Below are 13,163 nucleotides of genomic sequence, written 5' to 3'. Positions count from 1 at the left end.
TCTTTGGGAGATGGAAGAGGTCTACTGGGCGGGGGCAGAGAATGGGGGCTCCACCAGCCCCAGCCGAGAACATCGAGAGAGAGTTGGCAGGGGATTATGTCAGTTCCGTCATCCCCAGCTGGCAGGATGTGGACCCCAGACTTGTCGTGCCTGGCACCCGTATCCTGCCTCACGTGGCACTCACAAACCATGTCGCCACTCTCCTGGTTCTTGTTTCTGGGGTGGTGGACCTGGAGGACTAGAGCTCCTGGGTCCCTTACCTGAATGTTTCTGCCCAAAGTGTGTGTGTGGGGGGGGTGTGTGTAGGGCAGCAGACATCTAGACCTTCCAGATGAGGGGTTAGCAGACCCCAGGAAAGGAACTGGGCAGGTCCGCAGGTCAGGTAGCTGGCCCAAGGTCCCAGGGAGTTGACGGCAAAGACTGCTGGGGTTGGAGTCCAGTCTCTGCCTCCCAGCCGAGCGCTCTGACCCCACTGCCTTTCAATGGAATCAATCCTTTATTCCTGTGTTTACTCATTGGACATTTACTGAGCACCTACCATGTACCAGGCACAAGTCTAAAAGGGAGCCACAGACAATTCAGGACAGCACGGTGAGCTCTCTGCTGGGAGAAGCACTGGGTTCTCCAGGAACCTGGTAGAAGGGTGATTCCCTTAGCCTGGGGAGGTCAGGAGAGGCTTCTCAGAGGAGGTGAGGCTTGAGTGAAGTCTAGAAGGCTGGTTAGGAGTTAACCTGGGTGGGCAGGGGGGGGAAGTGTTCAAGACAGGGGAAGCAGGTAACATGCATGGCATGTTCCTGGTACTTCACCAGCAAAGTGTGCTCAAGGGGGTGGTCAGAGAAGGGCCGGCAGGAGCAGATCACGGTGGACCTTGAGTCATGTGAAGGAGTCTGGGCTTTGTCCTGAAGCTGCTGTGCAGAAATTGAAGGATTGTGAGCAGCAATGACAAAGGTGCCTTGGTTGCGGTTTGGAGCATAGATTGGTGCCTAGCTTGGACACAGCTGCAGTACTCTGGGTAAGAAACAAGGGTGAATGGAACACTATCAAAAACTAATGATGTAATGTATGGTGATTAACATAACATAATTAAAAAAAAAGAAGAAACAAGGGTGGGCTGCACTGGGCCATAGCAGGGGGATGGGAAAGGAGGCAATGGCTGCCAGAAACATCTAGCAGTTAGAATCCAGAGCTTGTGGAGAGCAATTGGAGGTGGCCAGTGAGAGACAGGGAGGCGTCGGGGGGTGACTATGGGTGATGGTCTTCCCAGACATAGAGGAAGCAGGTGGAAAAACCAGGTCAGGATCAGAAACCATGTCTAGCTTTGGACAACGTGGGTTTATGGTGCCTGTGGAAGGACACCCAAGAGAAGAACAGAAGACAGCTGGGTGCTTAGTCTGGAGAATCGGGGAACTGCAGAGAGCTCCATCTGGGGGGTGGAGCCCCATCTTTTGAATCAAGGGCAGGGATTACTAACTTCAGTTTACAGATAAAGCTCCGTGAGGCTAAGCAACGTCCATAGTTACACAGCTACGGAGCAAGGACTTGAACTCAGATCTTTGGAGTTCAAGTTCTGTGTGGTGCCTGTGAACTCCAAGTCTCATGCCCATCCCCCTGCTCCGGCTTCTGCAAGGGGAGGAGGGCTGGGGAGGAAGAAGCAGGTGTCTGAATACGTTTGTCTCCTCTTCATGTGCCTTCTGCCTGAAATTGCATTTGCCCGGAACTTGCAGGTGGGGGCATTTCTAGGTGGTTTAGAGGTGTTGAGAGATGAAGAAAGATTCTTATCTTTTGGTAACCACAGCCCTCAACTGATGTACATTCAGCACGTTGGTGGTTGTCAGCATGTGAGGATTTCAACAACTGTAAAGTCAGCTGGGATTAGGTCTCCAGAGGCTGGTGCTACCACCACCTCAGGGAGTTGAGAACTGAGGCGCTGGGGACCCCTCCTATCGGGAACCCCTCGTCTCCTTCCCTGACCAGTAGCTTCTGTCCAGCTTCTGAGCTGAGGTCAGAGAGGCCTCAGTCCTGGGTGTGGCTGAAGGTTTCCACCTTCCAAAAAATCAAGGAAGCTGAGCTCCCTCCACGGCCCGGGAGCAATGGGTGTTCCAGCTGGTACCCTAAAGAAAAATCTTGTTTGAGCGCCAATAATCACATCCTCAGAAAAGTGTGCCTTCTTACCTACTGTCTCTCAGGGCTTTGTTTTGGTTTTATTTTTTGATGTGTATATTTCTCTCTCCCACTAGACGGTAAAGGCTCCAAAAGACCCAGACCGGGTCTGTTTTGTCTACTTGGCCTGTTTCCTAACTCCTGACTCATATTTGTCAAATAAAGGAATGAATGCCCCCTAAGACCCAGGCTCTAGGCCTGGCAGCCAAGGCAGCTCTCGTCTGTTTACTGACTGTGCTCCAGCCAGCAGAGTATCACTTTCAAGTCTGCAACTGGTGGTGGTAGTTGGGGGAGGGGGCAGGATGCACTAAGGGGTTCCTTCCCCCCCGAAAGAGATGGTAAAGGTGCTTAAAATATTACTGCTTCCCCCAGCCCCCTCTGCACCCCCACCCTATCGCACCCAGCTCTCCTTCTTTCCTGGGGCTGAAATGGGCTCTGGTAGTCAATTCTCCTTCGCTCTAACTCCAGGCACCAAGGCGGGTGGGATAATTCCTTATTTAGCGAACTGTTTTCCCTCTGCTCTCCATACACTTCCGAGCCTTCTTCATTCCTCTTCAACTTGTGCTCACACTTCTTTAATGCTCGAAACACCAGGCTCTAGCATAACTCATTGTACTTCACTCCAATAGCAACACGGTCCTACTGTGTGCCAGGCACTGGACCAGGCTGGGAGTGCGGGGAGAACACAAGTGAACAAGACCCGAACCCCACACTCCAGGCCTCACAGCTGATTGGTGGAAACAGGCCAGTGTCCAATCTCAGAGTAGAGAGAAGCCCCATTTGTCTGGAGAACCAGGCCAGGGCTTGAGAAGTAGGTGGCTTTTATGGCAGGCAGCTAAAGGCTTTCAGGAATCCACCTTTCTGAGAAGGTGAAAGACATTCAGGTGGAGGAAACACAGAAGCAAAAGCATGGTTGGAAGGAGCTGGGCATGTGTGGGCAAGGACCAGTGGATGCAGAAGGTGGGAGATCACCTGCAAAGGCAGGTGGGGGCTGTTCACGGAGGCTCTTGAATGTCAGGTGAGGTGGCTGATCTGAACCAGTGGGCAATAGGGAATCATTGAAGGTTTATGAGCTGTGGAGTGATGGACTCTGAGCTGTGCTTTACGAAGGTCAATAGGGCTGTGCTGAATCAGGGGGAGGCAGAGGCAGGGAGACGAGTAAAGTTTGTTCCCTTGGTGGAGGGGAGCACTAATGGGCTATAGGAGGGCCTTGGCAGTCGGGGGCAGAAGGAGTTGATTCTCCTGTGTGATAACTGGCTTCTCCTAACCGCCCCCTCAGCCTGAGGTTGGTTTGCCTTCCCACTTCTCTTTTTGTTTTCTGGTTTTTCCCAGTTTAAGCAAAGAAGGAAATTCACAGCAAAGAGTCCCCTCCTCCCTCTCCCTCCTCCAGCCTGGCTCTCTCTTGGCCCAAGTTCTCTTCTGCTGGCTCTTGGCATCTGGTACCCCTCTGTAGGGTCTCTGGCTGCGAGATCTCCCTTTTTGCTCCGTCCTTATCTTCAGATGCCCATCCCCCCAGATCTGGGAGCTGTGCCTGAGCAGTCAGTTTGCCAATGAATCATAGAAGCAGTGCGGATTTATTCCTAGAAGTTACCTATCACCAAGGGACCTCCAAAAGGAAGGGAGACCCTGCCCTTCCTAAGGGAACTCACTTTGAGTGGGCCTGCAAGAGCCACACTAGTGAGAACAGTAGGGATCTGCTGAGGGTTGGAATATTCTCCCAGCTCAGAGAGGATCAGTGAGCCGCCTGCTCCACACAGCTGGCTGGTGCAGAAGGTAGGGTTTTGCTTCATTCTAGTGTCCCAGGCATGCCACTTGGAGAAGGGAGAGCGGGGACCTGGTAGTGGGTCACTGTGCCGGGCCTCCTTGATGCAGTGGGGGAGCAGTTCACCCAGAGAACCTCTGGAGTTTTCTCAGGGCAAAGGCAAAGGGGGAGGATGTGGAGTCTGGACCCCACTTTCCTTGCACCTCCAGGGCTCTAGACAAGTAGCCTGTTCGCTGTCGTCGTGACATTCATAGCACCTGCGAGGGGCCCCCCATCCCAGGGGATTCCCAGGTCCCGCAGGTGACTCCTCGGGCTTCCGCGACCTCATAGGCAAAACTCGCTCGGCCCTCCCCGGGGGGCGGGGTTCTAAGCACCCTGGCTCGACCCGGGCCCCCGAAGGTCGCTGAGTCTTGCCGCTCTCCGGCCTGGGACGCGCCATGGGACAACTGATCGCCAAGTTGATGGGCATCTTCGGGAACCAGGGTAAAGAGCGCATAGCGCATTCAAGCGACAGCTTTGATCCGGTCCCACCTGGGGCTCCCGGATCTGGGGTCGGGGCGGATGCGCTGGGGAACCCCGGGCTCCGAAGGTCCTGCGTGGGCACTCCTTGCAGGCTCCGCGGCCTCCCCTGCCCCCTCCCACAGCCCCTCCCCGCCCCTCCCCGCCCGCTCCTCGCGGGTGGCGCGCTTTCGGTGCACCCCGGGGCGCAGGGCCCGGCGAGCCTCCGTCCTCCTGGCTAAAAGCGGCCGCGGGTTTCCTGCGATCGTGGCCCCTTCTCCAGACCCCTTCTCTTGGCAAGCCCAGGGCGACCCGGACCTTTCCGGCAACCGCTTTTCTGGAAATGTGGAGCGAGGGAGGCGGGGCTCAGCAATCATTTCCACTGTCCGGGAGTGGTGCGGCTGTCCGGGGTCTGGGGGTGGGGGGAGGAACCCTGCCCTGTTGGGTTTTTGTCGGGGAGGGGTGCAGGGGAGCAGAAGTGGTGCAGTGGGCAGAGGTCTCCCAGCTCGCTGGAAACACTCGTCTCTTTCCTGGGAAGCCCGAGGCAGCATTCAGTCCCTTGGTTATTGAGATTGGCCCTGACCCTGCCTTCTCCCCTGGATGCCTCCAGAGCACAAGGTTATCATCGTGGGACTGGACAATGCCGGAAAGACCACCATTCTCTACCAGTTGTAAGTGACTCTCTGATGGAAAGAGGTGGGGGTTGGGTCTTCCCATCAGACTGACTGACCTTTGGACCAATCGCCGGAGCCCTTCCCTGGGTTCCCGGGTTTTCCAGTAGCCAGGAGGAATGATGGTGGGGGGAAGCTCTGTGATCTTCCTGGCATAGTGACCCTTCAGTTCTGTGGCCCCCTCGCCTGGCACTCGAATCCTGCCCGATATGGGCGACCCCAACGGTCCCCGCCATCCCCCTCCCACCCCCGCCCCTACCAGACCCTGTTGGAGGCCTGAGGCTGGCAGAAACGGACTTCCTGCCTCCCTGCTCTTCGCTCCCCCTAGTGGCGGGTTCCACATTTCTAACTCCTGCGCCCGAACTTTGCCTCTTAACTTTCTCCCCCTCTTCACACCCAAAGGGGAGGGCTAGTTTTGAGTCTGGCTGAGCTCTGTAGCTCCCGATGTCCACTCTCTGGATGGCATCTCTCCCCCTTTGGAACCTGCAGAGTATTTACGTAGGAAAATTTTCCCCTGAAAAAGAAATATATGTAAATGTTTATTTATTTATTTATTTATTTTTAAACAGATTTTATTTATTTATTTGACAGAGAGAGACATAGCGAGAGCAGGAACATAAGCAGGGGGAGTGGGAGAGGAAGAATCAGGCTTCCGGCAGAGCAGGGAGCCCGATGTGGGACTCGATCCCAGGACGCTGGGATCATGACCTGAGCCGAAGGCAGACGCTTAACGATGGAGCCACCCAGGCGCCCTAAATGTTTATTTTATTAGCACCACGCTCTAACCAACTGAGCTAACCGGCCAACCCCTAAATGTTTATTTTAAACCAGAAGAAAAGAGTACATCGAACATTACAAGCACATACAGTGAAAAGTAAGTTTCTCAATCACCCCTGTTGCCCAGATCTTCCAGAGGCACCCCCTACATATAAAAAATGTATGTTCTCTCTGTTAAACAAAGCACCTCTCTGATGGTCTTCACTTGTATCTGTCTCGTTTTCCCAATCCCTTGCTGCTTAAAGTGTGGTCTACACATCAGCAGCATTGCCATCATCTGGAAGCTTTTTGGAAATGCAGAACACTGGGCCCCAGCCTAGACTCACTGGACTAGAATCTGCATTTTAACAAGACTCCCAGGTGATTCAATTGCATATTAAAGTCTGGGGACACGACTCTAATATGACTCCTGTCTCTGTGGTCCCCGCCAGGGCAGGACTTGGTCCCACTCCTGCCTGCATTCCCCTCTGCCCAGAGGCTTGGCCAACCTGGGCCGAGTTTTTCTGAGTTAGATTCAGCCTGACTCGGGAGCTGAGGGGTGAGGGGCCCAGAGCTGGGAGCAGAATGGGCTGAGCTCTTGGTGCCCTCTGCTCCCTCCCCAGCCTGATGAATGAGGTGGTCCACACATCTCCCACCATCGGTAGCAACGTGGAGGAGCTCGTTCTGCGAAAGACACACTTCCTCGTGTGGGACATAGGGGGACTGGAGGCTCTGCGCTCTACCTGGAATGCATATTGCTCCAACCCCGAGGTGAGCAGTGTTGGGGCTGGAGGGGCCCTGAAGGCTGCTGTGTGACATGAGCCAGTCACTTAACCTCTCTGAGCCTTGGTTCCCTGACTCTGTGAGGTGGAGACTGTAATAATGACTGCCCTGAATTGTTGTGAAAATCCCATAATAAACAACAGTTAACGCATACATTTCAAATCCTTAATGCAGCACAGTGTTTTTAAAAAATGTTTGAATACCTCTTGGCAGCTTTGTCTGTTGGCTGGCAGCTTTCTGTGTGATGCACTGCATGGGGTAGGCCCTCGGTCTCTGGGGGCCTTTCTCACTCTTGCAAGATTTGGTGGTTTGCTTCCCAGAGTGAGACCGAAGGCGAATTCCAGCACTGCTACTCACCAGCCGTGTGTCCTGGGGCAAGATCTGTCGCCTCGCTGAACCCATCTCACCTGAACCCATCTCGCTTGTAAATGGCGCTAAGCCTAGTCCAGTCGCCCAGGGCTGTGGTGGGACCTGAACACCGTCACGAACGACCGGGGCGTCGCCTCTGGCACACAATCAGAGTCGTGCTGTGTTCCCCCACCGTCTGGATGGAAAAGGGAATGAAAATGGGACTAGGACGGTGAGAGCTTGAGACCAGACCCGTGCTCTGTGGGGCTTACACGGGGCGGTGCCGAGGCCGGGTGAGGGGGCACAGTGGGCGGGAGAAAGCCCACCACTCACAGCTGCTCTCTGCTGGCCAGCTCATCATCCTTGTGATTGACAGCACCGACCGGGACCGGCTGCCGACCACTCGGGAGGAGCTGTATAAGATGCTGGCCCAGGGCGCCTGGGTGGCTCAGTTGGTTGAGCGACTGCCTTCGGCTCAGGTCATGATCCTGGAGTCCCGGAATCGAGTCCCGCGTCGGGCTCCCTGCTCAGCGGGGAGTCTGTTTCTCCCTCTGACCCTCCTCCCTCTCATGCTCTCTGTTTAAAAAAAAAAGAAAAAAAAAAAAGATGCTGGCCCATGAGGTAAGGCCCCTGAGGTTGGGAGAGGGCCCGGTGTACTAGCTGTGGGACCTCAGCCTACTCACTTAGCCTCTCTGAGCTTCGTTTCTGAGTCCCCGGTGTCTAAGAGCCGCTACCCTAGCAGTTTGGACGGGGCTAGTTTATCCCAGATGAAGGGCCAGAATGCCCTCCGCACAACTGATCTCAGAAGACAGAGCTGCTGGTCCAGGTCGTGACCCCACTTCTCACTCACCATGGGACCTCCAGACAAGTCACTTCACTTCTCTCAGTTTCCCCAAGTACAAAATGGGGGAGGATCACCAAATTCCTGCCTCATAGCACTGTCATAAGGAGCATATGAGCTGGTAGGCAGGCATTCCCCGAGCTGTGGGTGTCCGCGGATGTGGTGGCCCCACGCCGGTCCCACCTGGGACAGCAGGGGAGCTAGGGAGGACTCGGGGGTGGGGGAAAGGGGAAGGGAGGCTAGGCCCTGGCTGGCTGAATGGGGCTAGGCTCCTCTGTGCACAGGCTCTTCGAGATGCTTATGTCCTGATCTTTGCCAACAAGCAGGTTATGAACAACTCCATGACCACTGTGGAGATCTCTCAGTTCCTCACTCTGAGCGCCATCAAAGACCACCCGTGGCACATCCATGGCTGCTGTGCCCTCACCCGGGAAGGGTTAGTGGCTGCCCCACCTGGACCTCCACGGTCTGGCCCAACCAACGAACAGCTGACCATCAGAACCTTCTCCTGTTTCTCTGCTGTCAGAATCTGGCTCACACTTAGCTCCTGGGCTCAGTCAGTCAAGCACCCACCCACAGCTGAGATGTTGTGGGTAAGCGGTGAGCGAGATAGAGTGCCTGCTCTCAGGAGGTGTATTCTAGTGGGGAGAGAGGTGACCCTCCATCTAAGCACAAATCTTTCAGGTACTGGAGAAGTGCCATGAAGAGAGTGAAATTGAATTAACAGTGATAGATGGGGCAGGGTTGGGTCTGATTCAGCTCTGGTGGTCAGGGACAACCTCTACTAGGAGGTGACCTTTGGGCTGAGACCTGAAGGGGGAGGAAACAGCCATGGGAAGACATGGGGGCCAAGCCTTCCAGGCAGAAGTCACTGAGGCTTTCTGACCTCGAGTTTTCTCATCTGTAAAGAGGAGGGCGATTATACTGACTCTCAGAGTTTCTGTAGAGAGTAAACGGTATCATTCATTCAACATTTATTGAGCACCAACTCTGTGCCAGGCATTTTTCCAGGTGCCAGAGAAACAGCAGTGAACAAAACACAAAAACCCCTGCCCTCATGGGGCTTACTTTCCGGTGGGAGGGAGCCAACAAAACAATAAAATTAAGAAAAATCTATAGTAAGTTAAAAAGTGGCAAGCGCTCGAAAAAGATCAAGTAGGAAAGGGAGATTGAAAGGATGTGGGCAAATGTTGCAATTTTTGCTGAGGTACCGCTGAGAAAGTAGCTAAGTCATGGTCACATAGAAAGGGCCTTGCATGCATCAGGCTTGGAAAATTCTCTTTCCTCTTCTCTCTCTCGAGTGGGATTGCAGCAGGCTGGGGACCCGGGTGCCTGGAGACTGCAGGCAGGTCAGCCCAAGGAACCACACAGTTCTGGTAGTGTTCCTGCCATTCCCTCCCCCAACCCACATCCATCTCCTCTGCTAGACTGTAAGCCCCAGAGGGCATGTCTGTGTTTTCACCAGTCACCCCAGCCCCTAGCCCAGTACGTTTATATTTGTCGACTGAGAGATGGGATGTAACTTCGGTTGTTACATCCAATCCATCAGCTCTGGGTAGGGGCCGGGGGCTTGGAGGCCATCATCTTCATGGGATATAATGATCTTTGCCCTCTTCCATCCTCCCTGCAGGCTGCCCACGGGGCTCCAGTGGATGCAATCTCAGGCCACTGCCAACTGATGCCCCGACCTGAGGCCAACCAAGGACTCTGGGGGGTTTTGCTTGGACTACATGGGTGGAAAGTCCAAGTGACGATTACTTTTCTACGATTCTCTGATGGGAGCTGGGTCAGCTCTGGACAGTGAGATCGCCACAGTCCACCCAACCCAACCCCGCCACCAAGGGGCTAGACTGCCCACCCTGACCTCCTGCAGACAGGACAGCAGAAGAGCTGCCCTTCACTCCAGGGAAGCAGGTGTCCTTGGAGGCACAGGCGAGCTGTTGGACATGTCGAGGGATTGGGAAGTGGAGCTCCGTCCCCTTAGCCCACAACCTCTTTGAGGAAAAAAAATGGGGGATGGAGTAAGAGACCCCCTGGAATTGCTCTTTATTTCCTAGAACCCCACCCCCTATCCATCGATTCCCGCCCCAGCTTTCTGGCCCCTTAGCCATCTTTGAGCAAAGGAGATTCCAGAAAGGTGAAGGGGCAGGCTCAGGGGAAGGAGGACAGAGCCAAAAACTGGTGGGAAGGGCGCCTGGGTGGCTCAGTTGGTTGGGCGACTGCCTTAGGCTCAGGTCATGATCCTGGAGTCCCAGGATCGAGTCCCGCATCGGGGGGAGTCTGCTTCTCCCTCTGACCCTCCCCCCTCTCATGTGCTCTCTCTCTCTCAAATAAATAAATAAATAAAATCTTAAAAAACAAACAAACAAACAAAAAACTGGTGGGAAGGGAGAGGAAGAAGGACGGGACATCCCGGAGGGGGACATGCCTTGCACTTTGGGGAGTTCCACTCCTCCCATGCCTCTCATTTCCCTCTGGGATGCTGGCTCTGACCACAGCTGAGCGTTAAGCCATCCCATCCTATGCCCTCCAGTCCTTCCAGTGTGAATCCCACTCCTCCCACATGTCTCCAGTTCCTACAGCGTGCCTATCTCGACTGTCTTTTGTCATTGTTTTAGAATTTTTATAAAAGTATAATAAATGCCATTGAAAACTGCTCACCTCTTATTTCTGCCTGCTCCTGCTACCTGTGTTTCCAACTGGCTTTTGGTTTTTGTACAGGGTTATCAGGTCCGGGGAAATGCTCCTTGGAAATGAAGGGGGTACTGCCTCAAGAGTCCATCTGGCTAGGGGACTGGCTGGTTCTTTGGTCCTGGGCTCTACCATCCTCTGCCAGATAACTGACTCCTGACTTGCCAGGACTGGGAGCTTTTGGCTCTACCTGGGTCTAGGGGTGGGAGTGGTTTGATGCTGACTCATGGAAGAGCGGGGAGGGGCCTTTGGGGATTTCTATGGACGCAGAGCGGAAGACAAGGATGGAAACCCAGGCTGTCCACCTGTATGCGGAGACCTGCTGTTACCCCATAAGACCTGAGATGGTCCTGGAGTCCATGGGTTTCTCTCCTTCCCAAGTCAGGCCGTGGACATCTTGGGGACGCCTGGACACAGTTATAGAAGGCCTAGGATTCCTTAATCCTGTGGTTTTCCTGAGGTGTGATGATGGAAAAAGAGCTCAGGATTCTAGCTATCCCCACCCAGCCCACAACCTGTTCTTTTCATGAGGTCATTTCGACACAGCCCTCGGATAAAAACATAATTTAATATTCCCCTTACACTACAGAAATTCATTCTAATAAAGGGATAAGCGACGTGACGGGGGTATAGCTCAGTGGTAGAGCATTTGACTGCAGATCAAGAGGTCCCCGGTTCAAATCCGGGTGCCCCCTCTCCAGACAAGACTTTTCGTGTTTTCTTTGTCCTGCGGTCCACCTCTCAGAGTGCCCTGGCAGGGAAGAGGGGTTGCAGTCTCGGGGGCTACCACCCCCTTTTGCAGGCAGGCGACTTTGGAGTCTTGACCCCGCAGATCCACGCGCTCAGCCCGCGCGGACTTTTACGGGTGGGATGCGGGGCGAGGGCGAGAAGTTGCTGGTTAACCCTGGGGGGACAGCGCAGACTGCGCACTCCCGAAGCGCGAGGGCGGAGGCGGGCGCACCCCCAGGTGGGCCTGGCCAGCGACCCGACCGCTCTTTCCGCGGAGGGAGGCCGACTATCTAAGGGCCGGGCTTGGGCTGGGGAAGGAAGGCCCAGAGATGCCTGCCTGGGCGTGCAGGACGGAGAGAGGGGCGCCAAGAGGCAATAAAGGGGCTCCGACAGGGCAGGAGAGGGGGACCTCGGCGCAGGGAATGTCCCCGAAACCAGGGATCTCGAAGGATCTCGAGGGATTTTTCCAAACTCCATTTTGCTTACACCATTCAGTAGAAATCTTTAGCTCAGAGCTTCGGGAAACAAGTTCCGCGTCCAGGCGAGTAATCTTTTGAGATTATATTATTTTCAACTTTTGTGAACATTGGACCCCGCTTCTTTTCACAACCTCGTCACAGCGCCTGCGCACTCATAGCACTAAGAGGTTACTGCGCCCAAACGTCAGCAGAGGGGGTATAGCTCAGTGGTAGAGCATTTGACTGCAGATCAAGAGGTCCCCGGTTCAAATCCGGGTGCCCCCTTGCTAGTCGTTTTCACTTGGCCACAAAGGTCCTGGTCTCCCTATGTCATTTTTTCCCCCTTCCCCATTTTACGTTGACATTGCCTTCGCCAGCTCCCTTCTGGGCAGACGACAATTGGTGCAAGAAAGACGCGAGAGAGTGCAAGAAGCGGGAAATCTCAAGCAATGGCTCTTAAAATGTGGTCCCCGGACTAGCACCACCACCTGGGAACGTGTTAGAAATGCAGATTCTCGGCTTCTTCCCAGAACTATTGTTAGGAACCTGAGGGTGGCGCCCAGAAATTTGTATTTTTAATAAGCCCTCCAGGTGATTCTGATGTACGCGCAAGTTCTAGAGGCTTACATTTAAAAAAATTTACACGTCACTTGCTTCGAATTATTTCCAAGCTTCTGTTTTCAGTCCGAGCCCTTAAAGAGACCTTGTAAGACAGACCGCGGCTCGCCACTTGGCCGCTAGAGGGCAGCAAGAAGCCGCAGCTGGAGGCGGCGGCCTCTTCCTATTTGAGAGTCGGCAAACTCGGGATTTGAATTAGACAACAAGAAGAACTTACAGACAGGCCTTGCCTTGTCCCATTGTAAAGGCTTAGGGTTTAGGGCTGGAGGAGGTCGTTTCTGGGACCCTGGATCCAGAGGAAGGAGGAACTGGGATTCTGAGAGATTAGAGAGTCTTTAGTTTTTGTTTCCCTTCTCAGTTCCTGTCTTTGGCCTCAGTGTCAGGGAACCCCCCTCTTCCAGCCCACACTCCTGTCCCCACGCGTATCCCTCTTCCTGCGGAATGCCCTGAAGGGCTCTCCGCGACCATCCCCTACCTGTCCGTGACTGTCCAGTCCCTAGGCCCCAGCCCCGTGAGAAACCAGGTGCCCCTCACCCCTCATTCTCCCACCCTCCAATGCTCCAGCTCCTTGCCAACGCACGAAGTAGGTCAGGGGAGGGAACAGGCACCTTCGTGTCCTGACCTGATTCCCCGCCGTCTATTAAATCTCCTAAATTGCGGGTATTTTTGTTCTGTCCTGAAAGAAAAGAAAAGGAAAAAAAAAAAGGTGATCTATCCCCAGAGTCTGTCATAAGGTGGTGACAGGTGGGGTGAGACCTCTTCTTGCTCTGGGGGCTGGCTTTGAGGATTGATTGGGACCCTGAACAGGCCCGGGGTCCCCAGAGAGAAGGGTGGCCTCAGTTACCTTC

At 54.3% G+C, this 13,163-nt stretch overlaps 1 protein-coding gene and 2 non-coding genes across 4 annotated transcripts; all 3 read left to right on the top strand.

The window, feature by feature from the left end:
• The first annotated feature begins 4,359 nt into the window (after positions 1-4,359).
• ARL5C (ADP ribosylation factor like GTPase 5C) lies at positions 4,360-9,498 on the top strand. Of its 2 annotated transcripts, XM_035027391.1 has the most exons (6): positions 4,360-4,405; positions 5,031-5,091; positions 6,471-6,618; positions 7,332-7,415; positions 8,104-8,255; positions 9,450-9,498. In XM_035027391.1, the coding sequence occupies exons 1-6, from the start codon at positions 4,360-4,362 to the stop codon at positions 9,496-9,498; spliced, it is 540 nt and encodes a 179-aa protein (XP_034883282.1). The 2 variants fall into 2 exon arrangements, 1 of the variants encoding a protein (XP_034883282.1); XR_004683245.1 differs by lacking the exons at positions 4,360-4,405; positions 6,471-6,618; positions 7,332-7,415; positions 8,104-8,255; positions 9,450-9,498 and adding exons at positions 5,923-5,965; positions 6,114-6,130 and having other exon boundaries at positions 5,036-5,091.
• A 1,635-nt stretch (positions 9,499-11,133) lies between these two features.
• Positions 11,134-11,205, top strand: TRNAC-GCA. The gene has a single exon. It is a non-coding gene; the product is annotated as a tRNA-Cys (tRNA).
• A 705-nt stretch (positions 11,206-11,910) lies between these two features.
• Positions 11,911-11,982, top strand: TRNAC-GCA. The gene has a single exon. It is a non-coding gene; the product is annotated as a tRNA-Cys (tRNA).
• The last annotated feature ends 1,181 nt before the right edge of the window (positions 11,983-13,163 follow it).

Source organism: Mirounga leonina, unplaced genomic scaffold, assembly GCF_011800145.1.
Source record: "Mirounga leonina isolate KUSES-001 unplaced genomic scaffold, KU_Mleo_1.0 Mir_200, whole genome shotgun sequence".
Lineage (NCBI taxonomy): Eukaryota > Metazoa > Chordata > Mammalia > Carnivora > Phocidae > Mirounga > Mirounga leonina.
This window is presented reverse-complemented; position numbering and strand designations above follow the sequence as displayed.

Coding starts and splice junctions, on each gene's coding strand:
- ARL5C (XM_035027391.1), top strand. CDS start 4,360: ATGGGACAACTGATCGCCAAGTTGATGGGCATCTTCGGGAACCAGG. Junction 4,406..5,030: donor GGGCATCTTCGGGAACCAGG/GTAAAGAGCGCA, acceptor GGATGCCTCCAG/AGCACAAGGTTATCATCGTG. Junction 6,619..7,331: donor CATATTGCTCCAACCCCGAG/GTGAGCAGTGTT, acceptor TCTGCTGGCCAG/CTCATCATCCTTGTGATTGA.